Source organism: Mya arenaria, chromosome 14, assembly GCF_026914265.1.
Source record: "Mya arenaria isolate MELC-2E11 chromosome 14, ASM2691426v1".
Taxonomy (NCBI): domain Eukaryota; kingdom Metazoa; phylum Mollusca; class Bivalvia; order Myida; family Myidae; genus Mya; species Mya arenaria.
The window spans coordinates 38,828,497-38,840,036 of record NC_069135.1 but is presented as its reverse complement, the minus strand read 5'-3'; the positions used below and the strand labels follow the sequence as shown (position 1 = coordinate 38,840,036).

General features: G+C 37.1%; 1 protein-coding gene and 1 long non-coding RNA gene across 3 annotated transcripts; both read right to left on the bottom strand.

Annotated features, from left to right (window-relative positions):
• Nucleotides 1-5,036: 5,036 nt before the first annotated feature.
• LOC128216774 (uncharacterized) lies at nt 5,037-11,142 on the bottom strand. The gene is made up of 4 exons (XR_008258128.1): nt 11,027-11,142; nt 10,423-10,581; nt 7,003-7,140; nt 5,037-6,558 (listed from the first exon to the last, which is right to left on the bottom strand). It is a non-coding gene; the product is annotated as an uncharacterized LOC128216774 (long non-coding RNA).
• On the bottom strand, nt 7,485-10,412 carry LOC128216773 (piggyBac transposable element-derived protein 4-like). 2 transcript variants are annotated; one of them, XM_052923436.1, is made up of 2 exons: nt 9,436-10,412; nt 7,485-9,078 (listed from the first exon to the last, which is right to left on the bottom strand). In XM_052923436.1, exon 2 carries the CDS (start codon nt 8,713-8,715, stop codon nt 7,870-7,872), a length of 846 nt encoding a protein of 281 aa, XP_052779396.1. In that variant the 5' UTR covers nt 8,716-9,078; nt 9,436-10,412; the 3' UTR covers nt 7,485-7,869. Both variants share the same exon structure in this region, with proteins under 2 accessions (XP_052779396.1, XP_052779397.1).
• Nucleotides 11,143-11,540: the final 398 nt, after the last annotated feature.

The following is an 11,540-nucleotide window of genomic DNA, read 5'->3' as shown; positions in this document are numbered from 1 at the left end:
TAACACCAATATTTGTGATAACGATAATTTATCTACGCGGTTGTGCATGATATGATGATTGATTTGATGATCATAAACTGTATATGCTTTAACAGTCGAACCCTTTTGGCTCGAACTCGCTCAGCTCGAATTTCTGGTTGGCTCGAACATACCCGCTTGACTCGAATTTTCCGAGGATTTGTGTATTTTCACCGGTCCCTTGAAGTTCGAGCTAACGGGGTTGGACTGTGTCCAAATAAATGTTCTTCTCTGTAATCTCGAGCAGAATGTCAAAGCGTTTGAACATTGGTGTTTTATAGGTTGAATAAGACGCAAATTTAAAATCAAGCATTTCATAACAGATTGATGCCAATCAAAAGTAAAAAATTGTCATTGTTGGTCACGTGAATAAACGACATCCGAAACAATCTAAAAAAAAAGATATGTTTCAGTGTTAGATCGTTATATATTTCACTTTTATTATAGTCAGCACCAAATGGTATATTTCACGAGTGGCGAAGTCACTAGAATAATATTTACTTTTGGTGTTCACGAGGTGAAATATATGCGTGTGCTGTATATGAAAAACGCGTTGAGTGTCGGTATTCGATTTTTTTTCTGTAATAAAATATTTAAGTGATTACATTTATTGTATTCTCAAATATACGCACGTTCTCGGTGTTTTCACAGTCGGCAAATTCTTAATTGGCATTCAATATTGAAGAGGTACAAAGTCTTCGACATCTATATTATCAAGGTGCATCTTCTAGTATGGCCTTGATTTCCAATTATATCGATAATTGACATGGGTATATGCGCTAATTGGCATGTCCAATCACTAGTGTCATAAACCGTGTGACGTAGCGCAGCGCGTGGAGATTATGCAGACGATGTAGGACGATCGCAGTTTCGGATTCTTTTTTTAAATGAAAAACCACGAATACCCACGAAAATGTAAATCTTCGGAAAACCACGAAATTTCATGCCAACGAATATAAATGATTTCACAGTAGCCAAACTGGAAGAACTAAATTTAAAGTAAACATTATAAATACCACTTTATTCACATATGAGAAGGAAATCCACAAAAATACAAACAAAATCCACGTTCCAAATTTTTAAAGTAATTGTAATTAAATTTGAGTGTTTGAATTGCCTATGCATACTTGTCAGATCAAATCTACGCCTATGTGTACTGATTAATGCAACCATTTTTTAAATAATCTTATTTCGGACATTTAGATTTATCAGTTGTTTACCACGTACCGTTCCTGTCTTAAATACGTGAGTTGTTATGCATACGTAATACATAGTAAAGGGGCCGTGAGAGAATGTGTTTTTTTTGTTTGTTTTTTTAAGCCAGAGAATGACTAGCTATCTGTTGAAATCAGTGAGTTCTTAACATAAGTTGATTTCATAAAATTTTGAAATTCAAATTCAAATCAATATATCAGTGTATTTAACGATTAAGTTATCGTTTTTTACCAATAAAGTCAATAAAATAATGAATTTTGGAAATTGTTCGTTCTAATTTCATGTGAGTAAAGAGATTCTAAAATTAGGAAAGTGACTTAAGTAAGAAATGACTTTATGATGTTTTATTAATGCCGCCCCAGGGGTGGTATTCAATATTGGTCTTAATTGGGTCTTAAAACGATGTGGCTAATCGGATTCCTCGGTATAAATAACGAACCTATACACTGAATGTGGTCAATGATATATGACCATAAGATCGACTTAAATTGCATATTGAATACCACCGCATTACATGTACGTTCGAAAATTAATGGTTTAAGGCTGAAAGAAGCATTACTCGAGCTTTAAGAATAATGATTTTCTTCGGCAAAATACATAATTTATTTTTAACGTAAACAAGAAAAGTGTAAATTGATCTTTCTACAGTAGTCTATAATTACCGCTGTTCAGATATTCACGCAAAAATTGGATTATTCCAAGACAAAAATAATCAGTGGTCAAAACGGTCAATCTGTGAGAGTGAAGCCTTTAAAAAAAATGATAAAAATGAAATAAAAGCTTGCATATTTCAGGAATGATTTCAAAAAAATAGAATAATCAAACATTGTAAATTTGAAATGGCATAGCCAAAATACTGCGTCGCACCTATACATACACACAATAAACTGTACGTAATCATGTGTCCCTTCCTGAAATCATGTGTCCCTTCCTGAAATCATGTGTCCTTTCCTGAAATCATGTGTCCCTTCCTGAAATCATGTGTCCCTTCCTGAAATCATGTGTCCCTTCCTGAAATCATGTGTCCCTTCCTGAAATCATGTGTCTCTTCCTGAAATCACCTGTCCCTTCCTGAAATCATGTGTCCCTTCCTGAAATCATCTGTCTTTTCCTGAAATCATATGTCCCTTCCTGAAATCATATGTCCCTTCCTGAAATCATATGTCCCTTCCTGAAATCATGTGTCCCTTCCTGAAATCATCTGTCTTTTCCTGAAATCATCTGTCTTTTCCTGAAATCATATGTCCCTTCGTGAAATCATCTTTCTTTTCCTGAAATCATATGCCCCTTCCTGAAATCATGTGTCCCTTCCTGAAATCATGTGTTCCCTCCTTAAATCATGTGTCTCTTCCAAAAATCATGTGTCCCCTCCTGAAATCATTTGTCCGTTTCTGAAATCATGTGCTCCTTCCTAAAATCATGTGTCCTTCCAGTAACCATGTGTCCCTCCCAGAAACTATGTGTCCCTTCCTGAAATAAAGTGTCCCTTCCTAAAAGCATGTGTCCCATCCTGAAATCATCTGTCTCTTCCTGAAATCATATGTCCCTTCCTGAAATAATATGTCCCTTCCTGAAAGGAGGTGTCTCTTCCTGAAATCATGTGTCTCTTCATGAAATCACCTGTCCCTTCCTGAAATCATCTGTCTTTTCCTGAAATCATATGTCCCTTCCTGAAATAATATGTCCCTTCCTGAAAGGAGGTGTCTCTTCCTGAAATCATGTGTGCCTTCCTGAAATCACCTGTTCCTTCCTGAAATCACCTGTCACTTACTGAAATCACCTGTGCCTTCATTCCTGAAATCACCTTTGCCTTCCTTCCTGAAATCAAGTGCCCTTTCCTGAAATCACCTGTCCCATCCTGAAATCACCTGTCCCTTCCTGAAATCACCTGTTCCTTCCTTCCTGAAATAATGTGTCCTTTCCTGAAATCACCTGTCCCTTCCTGAAATCATGTGTCCCTCCCAGAAACTATGTATCCCTTTCTGAAATCATGTGTCCCTTAATGAAATCATGTGTCCCTTCCTGAAATAATATGTCCCTTCCTGAAAGAAGGTCTCTCTTCCTGAAATCATGTGTCCCTTCCAGTAACCATGTGTCCCTTAATGAAATCATGTGTCCCTTCCTGAAATAATATGTTCCTTCCTGAAAATATGTGTCTCATCCTGAAATCAGGTGTCCCTTCCTGAAATCACCTGTCTCTTCCTAAAAGCATGTGTCCCTTCCTGAAATCATGTGTCCCTTCCTGAAATCATGTGTCCCTTCCTGAAATCACCTGTCCCTTCCTGAAATCAACTGTCCCTTACTGAAATCATGTGTCCCTTCCTGAAATCAACTGTCCCTTACGGAAATCAAATGTCACTTCCTATAAATCATGTGTCCCTTACTGAAATAACCTGTCATTTCCTGAAATCATGTGTCCCTTCCTGAAATCAACTGTCCCTTACTGAAATCAACTGTCCCTTTCTGAAATCATGTGTCCCTTCCTGAAATCACCTGTCCCCTCCTGAAATCATGTGTCCCTTCCTGAAATCATGTGGCCCTTACTGAAATCACCTGTCCCTTCCTGTAATAACCTGTCCCTTCCTGAAATCATGTGTCCCTTCCTGAAATCATATGTCCCTTCCTGAAATAATATGTCCCTTCCTGTAATCACCTGTCCCCTCCTGAAATCACCTGTCCCTTACTGAAATCACCTGTCCCTTCCTGAAATCACCTGTCCCTTCCTGAAATCACCTGTCCCTTCCTGAAATCACCTGTCCCTTCCTGAAATCACCTGTCCCTTCCTGAAATCATGTGTCCCTTCCTGAAATCATTTTTCCCTTCCTGAAATCACCTGTCCCTTCCTGAAATCACCTGTCCCTTCCTGAAATCATGTGTCCCTCCCTGAAATCACCTGTCCCTTCCTGAAACCACCTGTCCCTTCCTGAAAGCAAGTCTCTCCCCCTCAAATCAGATGTCACTTCCTGAAATCAGGTCTCCCTTCCTGAGATCACCTGTCCCTTCCGAAAATCAAGTGTCCTTTTCTGAAATCAAATGTATCTTCCTGAAATCATGTGTCCCATCCTGAAATCAGGTCTCCCTTCATGAAATCACGGCCAGGTGACCACATATGAAGAAGGTATCATTTCAAGGGAAGTTATGTGTACAGAACGAATAATTTATACACATAAGACGTATTAAACATAATTTTACAACTAAGCTTTGTGGATGTTTAAAATTGATTATAAATTATAGCACCATTGGCCAGCTTCTGTTTTAGGTTGTCCGGTTAGTGCAGTGGTCAGCGCACTCGCTTCTCATTTTGGCGACCCGGGTTTGATATGCGCATGTGAGTTTGGTGTGTTGCCACCAAGCCGAACAAGTAGGTTTCCCCCACAACACAAGACCACACTCTCGCATATCAACGTGCCAACGAGAATGATAAATACAATGTTGTTATATGTTAAAATTAAATGAAGCTTATGTACGGTTTCAGCTAAAATATATAACACCACATTATTTAAAAAAAACGAATGATCTATCTTCAATAAATGATAAGTTTCATTTCTAACGACAATATTGTTCTTAACATATGTGTCAATGCCTGTAAAAAGGGATACAAAGGTGCAAAAATGACATTTGCTCTTTTTGGTAGTTATTTATAGAGTACATCATTAGAAACATTTTGGCGAAAATTTGAGGTAAAAATCTTAAGTACTTATGTTGTTATGACGATTTAAAGAAGCACAGGAGTCGATCAATTTATCGATGAAAGTGTCAAAAAGTGGCATATTTTTTAGATAAAGAAATAAAACAACACATGTTTTTTATGTCTTTATATAATTTGTAGTTATATATCTTACACAAAATAACATATCATTGAACTGGTGACAAAATTCTTTTAAAATTATGATTGAAGTTTTAAATGGCAATCAAAATGTTACCATGACAACCACAATATGATGCAATTCAATATTAAACGTAAAAGGGATCACACACGCCGCTCTTAAAAAGTACTCAAATAACCTAAGCATGGGCAGACACTTTACAAATATATAAAAAAAAATTATTCAAAATGTTTAAGACTTTTGTTCCTATGGTGATTTAAGTCCAAGGTGGGTCAGTGTACAAAATATATTCTATTATCGAAATATAAAGAAAATGTACATCCATAAATAGGTATTTTCATGTATCTATGCATTTTGTAGCTATGCTTATTATACACATTATAATTTCACTAATGGACAATCCTGTAATAAAAAACAATAAATGTAACAAATAAACACAGAAATGTTGCCATGGCAACAAAAATACAAAGTAGTGTATTTTTTGTCTCTGAACATGTGTTTGAATCATTATTTCTTAAAATATTATAAGTTTACATAAGGCAATATTGTATTTATATATATAAAACATATTACTACACTAAGAAACCAGTTGTAACCATGGCAACCACAAGTATCCATTTTCAATACATTACATGTACAGATCAATTCTAGAAGAAAACTTAATGACAATAAAAATTGATGATATTAGCATAAGAAAATTATCACTGCATCATTTGTTAATTGTCAATGTTACTGTAATTTGATGAAACAAGGATATTAGGGTTCTAGCAAGAGTTATGGAAGGTTTCTGCACCCTGTTCTTTTTTGGAAGCACCCGTCATGAAGAACAAGATTGGCAACCTCCTGCCTTCATAGAATTAAAAGCTTAAGACAGTCAAATATTGATTTTGTTTTGATAACAACTTTATATTCACAAGATTATAAATACACACAGGCTTTACATATTTGGCACTTGAAACCTAATAGTACTTCAATTAAACATTATACAATATTCCTAACATTTTCTGTAACATTCAAAATGTTAAAATTCTTCACAGATAAATGAAGGGTGTCCTATTAAAGCATGGAAACCTGTCTCTTTTCAGTAGCTCCCTGTCTTTCTTTAACCTGGCTAAACCCCTAAGAGGTCTGTTTATATAGTTACAGTAAATATCAGCTTCTAATTCCTACAGATTTCTTATACTGAGAAATAATGTTATTACTTATTTATGAATGACAAACACTAGTCCAAACAAACAGCTCTAAAAAGTTAATTAACAGGTTGTACAGTCTGTTCAATGCTTTGGTTGTGACTGTCCAGGGCACACTGTCTTTTTCAATGTCTAATCTGCTATATTTTCTGATCTTGTCATGTTAATACCACTGCCATTCAAGATTCAGCCCCTTGATGAAGAATTCGGAAAGGAGTTCAGGGTACACAACTGCTCTGGTTTTCATCAGGTAAACTAAACCATCACCGATGCAGCAAACCTGCACTGCACAAAGCCAGGCCTGTTTGCTGAAAGTATGGATTGATAGAAATTATGTCTAGTTCAGTCATATTTTGACATCACAAAAACACACACAAAAAACAAGCTTATATAAAGATCAAGATATCATGCCAGTGTTTTGATAATGTCAGGAGTTACTTGGCTAGTTTAAACAGCGTTTATTTTTGTTTAACATTGTTGAAAATTTGAAATGTAAACTAGAAATAACATACTTATGAAAGTTCACATATACATTCTTCCTCTCGCAACAGGTATGCAAAGATGTATTTTATCAATTTTAACAGTTATTGAGTTATGGTCAAGGTTATTTTGTTTACATGTAACTGACACCAATTAAACGGCTAATGCTGAGGTGAATACTCTTAAAAATCTAGGGCTCAATTCTGTTAGGTAAGTATTTTTAAAATTAAAGTACTCTACTTTAGGTTTAATGTGAACATTTTATTATCTACCTGCTAAGACCAAAGTGCCAATATCGGCTTTTCTTCTCCAAGCCATGGTACTTGAAGAAGTGATCATCATGCTCACAACAGTGTCTGCTCCCTTCCCAGGCAATTCAGTCTCATCGAAGAAATATACTGCTTGTTGTCCTGCAACATTTGATACACATCTTTATTTTATACATGCTATTTTGTTTATCTAAAATATTGCATGATTTCAAAATAAAATATGGAAACCAGTTAACCCTTAAGCCGCTATGTAATCAATGCCTAATATGGCTTATCAGTGCTGATTAAATAACCAGGAATTCTTAGTAATTGACCATATTTGGTAATGAAGGCATAACTATTGAAGTTATAGAGACACAGTCATAAGACTTATATGTGTGTAAACATGAAAGATCACTCTTTCCAACCATGACATTTTCGACGACACACTTTGACAATTTTTACCTGTTCAGGTGAGTTAATTGGCAAGAAAATAAAAAAATTCAAATGTTCTACAATTTTATTGAGCAATTTCTTAGATTTCATTTATCTATTTGTACATTTAAAGAAAAAACAAAACAACATAATAATTTACACAAATAACACATAAAAAGACATAGTAATGGACATTTTACAGCACAGGTAAATGTCAGGTGTGACAATTTTTTTTTTATGAAATCTTGAAGCTTATTTTTGTTGACAATTTTTGATGTAGCTGATCATTGTCATCACAATATGATTTGATATAAAGAATATTGTTAAACTTAACACTTTTATATACATTTAAAAGTTTTCAATGCTTTTATTGACACATTTTCTCTGCAATTACGTCCATTGACTCCAGCCGGAGGCATTGAAATGTAACCTTACACATTATCAGTCATTTTTTTTCTACTTGAAGTTCTTCTTTGTGTGAAAGTCCTTGAAACACTGGTTCACACAAAGTGCAACCTGGCACTCTGGACACCAAAATGATGTCATGACACGCTTATGTCCATCCCGCTCCTTCTTCTTTGGGTTACACACCACACAGTCACGTAGGGGCCTCGCTCGTTTCGCACCTTCCTTGGCTGGGATGTACTCCGGAAAGCACCTGGAGACCATACGTGTTGGAATCTCCCCAAGGACTGGTCGCCCTCTTTTAACCTGCCTACATGCCACATCCCCAGCTTCTTCCAACAAGGAACAGACAATGGCAGATCTGAACTTGTCATGGTCCAGTTTCTTCTCGCCGACAGCAAACTTCTTGTACAATATGTAACTGTTCACAAAAGTCATGTTGACAAGGTAGAAAAATAACTTCCTCCACCATTTCTTAGACTTTCTGGTCAGGCAGTTATAGTGTCCAAACTGATCCAAAAGATCTACACCACCCATGTGTTTGCAATAGTCAACTATGCACTTAGGTTTTCGGACATTATCACCAGTCCGATAATCACGTTTTTCCAACACTGCCATGTTTGCCTCATGGAAATTTGTCAACATAGTCACATCCCGCTTGTCTTTGTAGCGCATGGCCAGCAGATTATCCTTTCGGCGAAACACAACTTCACCTTCATTTAATTTACGCTTACTCTTGATGGCCAAGGGTGTACCAACTCGGTTCACTCGTAAAGTTCCACACCCATATGTTTCGGAACTTTCAAGTTCCTGAAAGAGTTCAGGGGACGTGTAATAGTTGTCCATGTATACTTTATGGCCTTTATGCAGCAACCCACACCTGGACATCAAGTTCATAACAATGCACGTAGTTTTGGTCAGGTGCTGAGTCTCTCCTGTCAAGGCCTCATAGTAGTCCGGGGCATGTCGATTTTCTTGGCGTCCTGCGTAAATGTCGTAACCCAAGCAGTATCCACTACCTGCTTCACAAACAGTGTACAACTTTACACCAAACTTGGCAGGTTTGTTCTTATTTACACCTTTATGTTCAATCGACCCTTCCAAGGACAAGTTGCCTCATCAAAGCTGAGGTTTTCGTCAGGGGTGTACACTTTAGAGAAGCGCTGCATTGTCCGGATAATCATGGGGCGGATCCGTCTTAGCTTATCAGTCGGATCTTCATCAGTTGAAATATGGAAGTTGGACAGGATATTCAGGAATCTGTAAACAGAAAATAACATTCATTGATTGTTAGGTAATAAAATTACACTTTGTCTTTACACTTTCTTTCAGACAGACTTTGTCTTTACATTTTCTTTCAGACAGACGGATATTGCGGATGTCAGACATTCATTGCAGCTGGTGGTACCTGCGCATATATTTGTACATTTCTTTAACAGAAATGTAGTTTGTCATGTGTGTTTGTCTTATTACTTGACCTTTTGAATAATTGTTGAAACTATTTACAATGATAAACCAACAAAAAGACTTTGATAAAACATATGACTTGTGGTGTTTTAGCTCGTAATTGTATTACCTGGAATAAAAAATACATGTATAAAATTTTATGGCACAAACCTGTCCCTTGACATAGATCTGGAGAAGAATGGAGTTTCTGTGACATAATCTGTAGTACAATAATCATCTAGGTCCGACTTGTAGACTAGTCCCATGGCGATGACCAGGGCGAAGAAGACCTTCATTTTGCTAGGGGTGACGTCCTCCCATTTTCGCATTCGACTGTGGGTTGCCAGTTCCTGGTTTGCCATCCGGTTTGTTGCATACGCATTGGTCTCATTACACATGACCTCAAAAAAATCGTTGTCAATGAACAATTTCATATAGTCAATGGGATTGTGCGAGTCCATCTCAACGTTTAACGTCCCACCACCATTGAATGGCATCACAGTTGGAAAGGTTTCATTTCCAGTCCACCCTGCTTCCCGATCTGCCTCGATCTCCACGTTGTTTTCAGGCCCAAAGACCGACAATGGCGTCTCTAGAAGAATGTTATAGTTTCTTCGTGGTCGAACAGGGTCAAACCCATCGAAAGAATCATCTGAGTCATCGTCACTATCTAATAAATTGCGAACAAATCGGTCATTGTAAACATCGTCTTCTGAGTCGGAAGCCATTTTTACGGATATGATTTACTGCGCATGTCGTTCTATTTAAATCGCGGAAACTCGCGCATAACTACAATAAATGTAAATAATTATTGGATAAAGTTTTACATAAGCATACATCAAGGCCGCAACAACTTTAATATCGGGGAATTAGGTCGATTGAGTTAAAAATCGCGCATGACAGAGGATGTAAACAGAGTCACTATCGAGAACGACATATGATGCGCTTAGCACTGTGAATGGGATTATCGGTGAACGACTTATGACGCGCTTAGCGGCTAAAGGGTTAATTATTCGGTATTACACAATATGTCTTCTAATTACGTATAACAAGGTTGTCATGTGTGCAACCAAAAATATTCTCCTTGCTTGGAAAAAGCTGTCAATTAACAACCGTTCTTTAATTAGTGAACTTAAGTTATAAATAACTAAAATGTACCCGAGTGCTCTGCACATACTCCAAACTACGATGACACCGCATTTCCATCAAGTTTTGAACAATATTGGACCAGTCGTTTGGGCATGATTGGGGAAGAAAACTGGCAGGCAATGTCCCAACTGTAATGGAGGGGGTCGGGCAGGGAACATGGATACTGTCCTGAAATAAGATAGCAATATGATGTTATGTAGTGCACTGTGATCTCTTGTCAATTCATTATTGTTGTTATCAAAACTCATAAACAGATTTCAATTATCTACAATGTTATCATGGACAGGTTGAGTGTTTCTAGTAAACGAAGGTCATTCATAAGTTGCACAAATCCTTATTAAAATGTCATCAGTGTCGTTGACATGTCCATCGGGAACACTTTACTCCCATGACTACAAAAACATATGACTCGGCATGATGAGAAATTTATATAATTATACAAGTTCATTCATTATTATGGACAATGTGGTATGGAAATTAAATAAATACGCCAGTTCAAGCCATTTGTTTACTTCCGGGTTTATGACAATTGACGAATATTTTCGCCTTTTTCTAAATCATTTTAACATAATAAAATTTAATATTAAATTGATACAACTGCAATGATATTTACCTGCCAAAACTCGACAAAAGCATCCTCGAAAAGCAGCAAATGAAGACAAAAAACGTAAAAGTTTGAAAATTTCTTGTTTGTCAATTACCAACCGGAAATTACGTATATGCATAAGGGAGATAACCTTGTTGTTATTATAACTCGTCGCTATCGGTAACGTGTATGTATTTCTTTAGACCTTGCGATCAAGGATAACCCGTGAAAGTGCAAGCACTTATTTCCAACGGGGTCCTTTGTTTTTGCTGAAGGGACAGCACGCTGAAGAGACAGTGGTGGGATACAAGGAAGTCCGGGTGCGAGACCCTAGCTCTTTTTCGAAGAGACCCCTTGGTTCTTTTACGTGCTCGGTGTAAAGCACCGATACACGGGGTACAACTTTCCTGGGTTAAACCAGTACTGAGTACACCACTTTTCCAAGCACTACCCTTTAAATGCCAAGCGCCAGGCAAGGGAGCTACTTGTACCAACTTTTAACGTCTTTTGGTATGACGCGGCCAGGGATCGAACCCACGAC

Bases quoted from the DNA above. Each gene is read 5' to 3' on its own strand.
- LOC128216773 (XM_052923436.1), bottom strand. From the start codon at position 8,715: ATGAACTTGATGTCCAGGTGTGGGTTGCTGCATAAAGGCCATAAAGTA.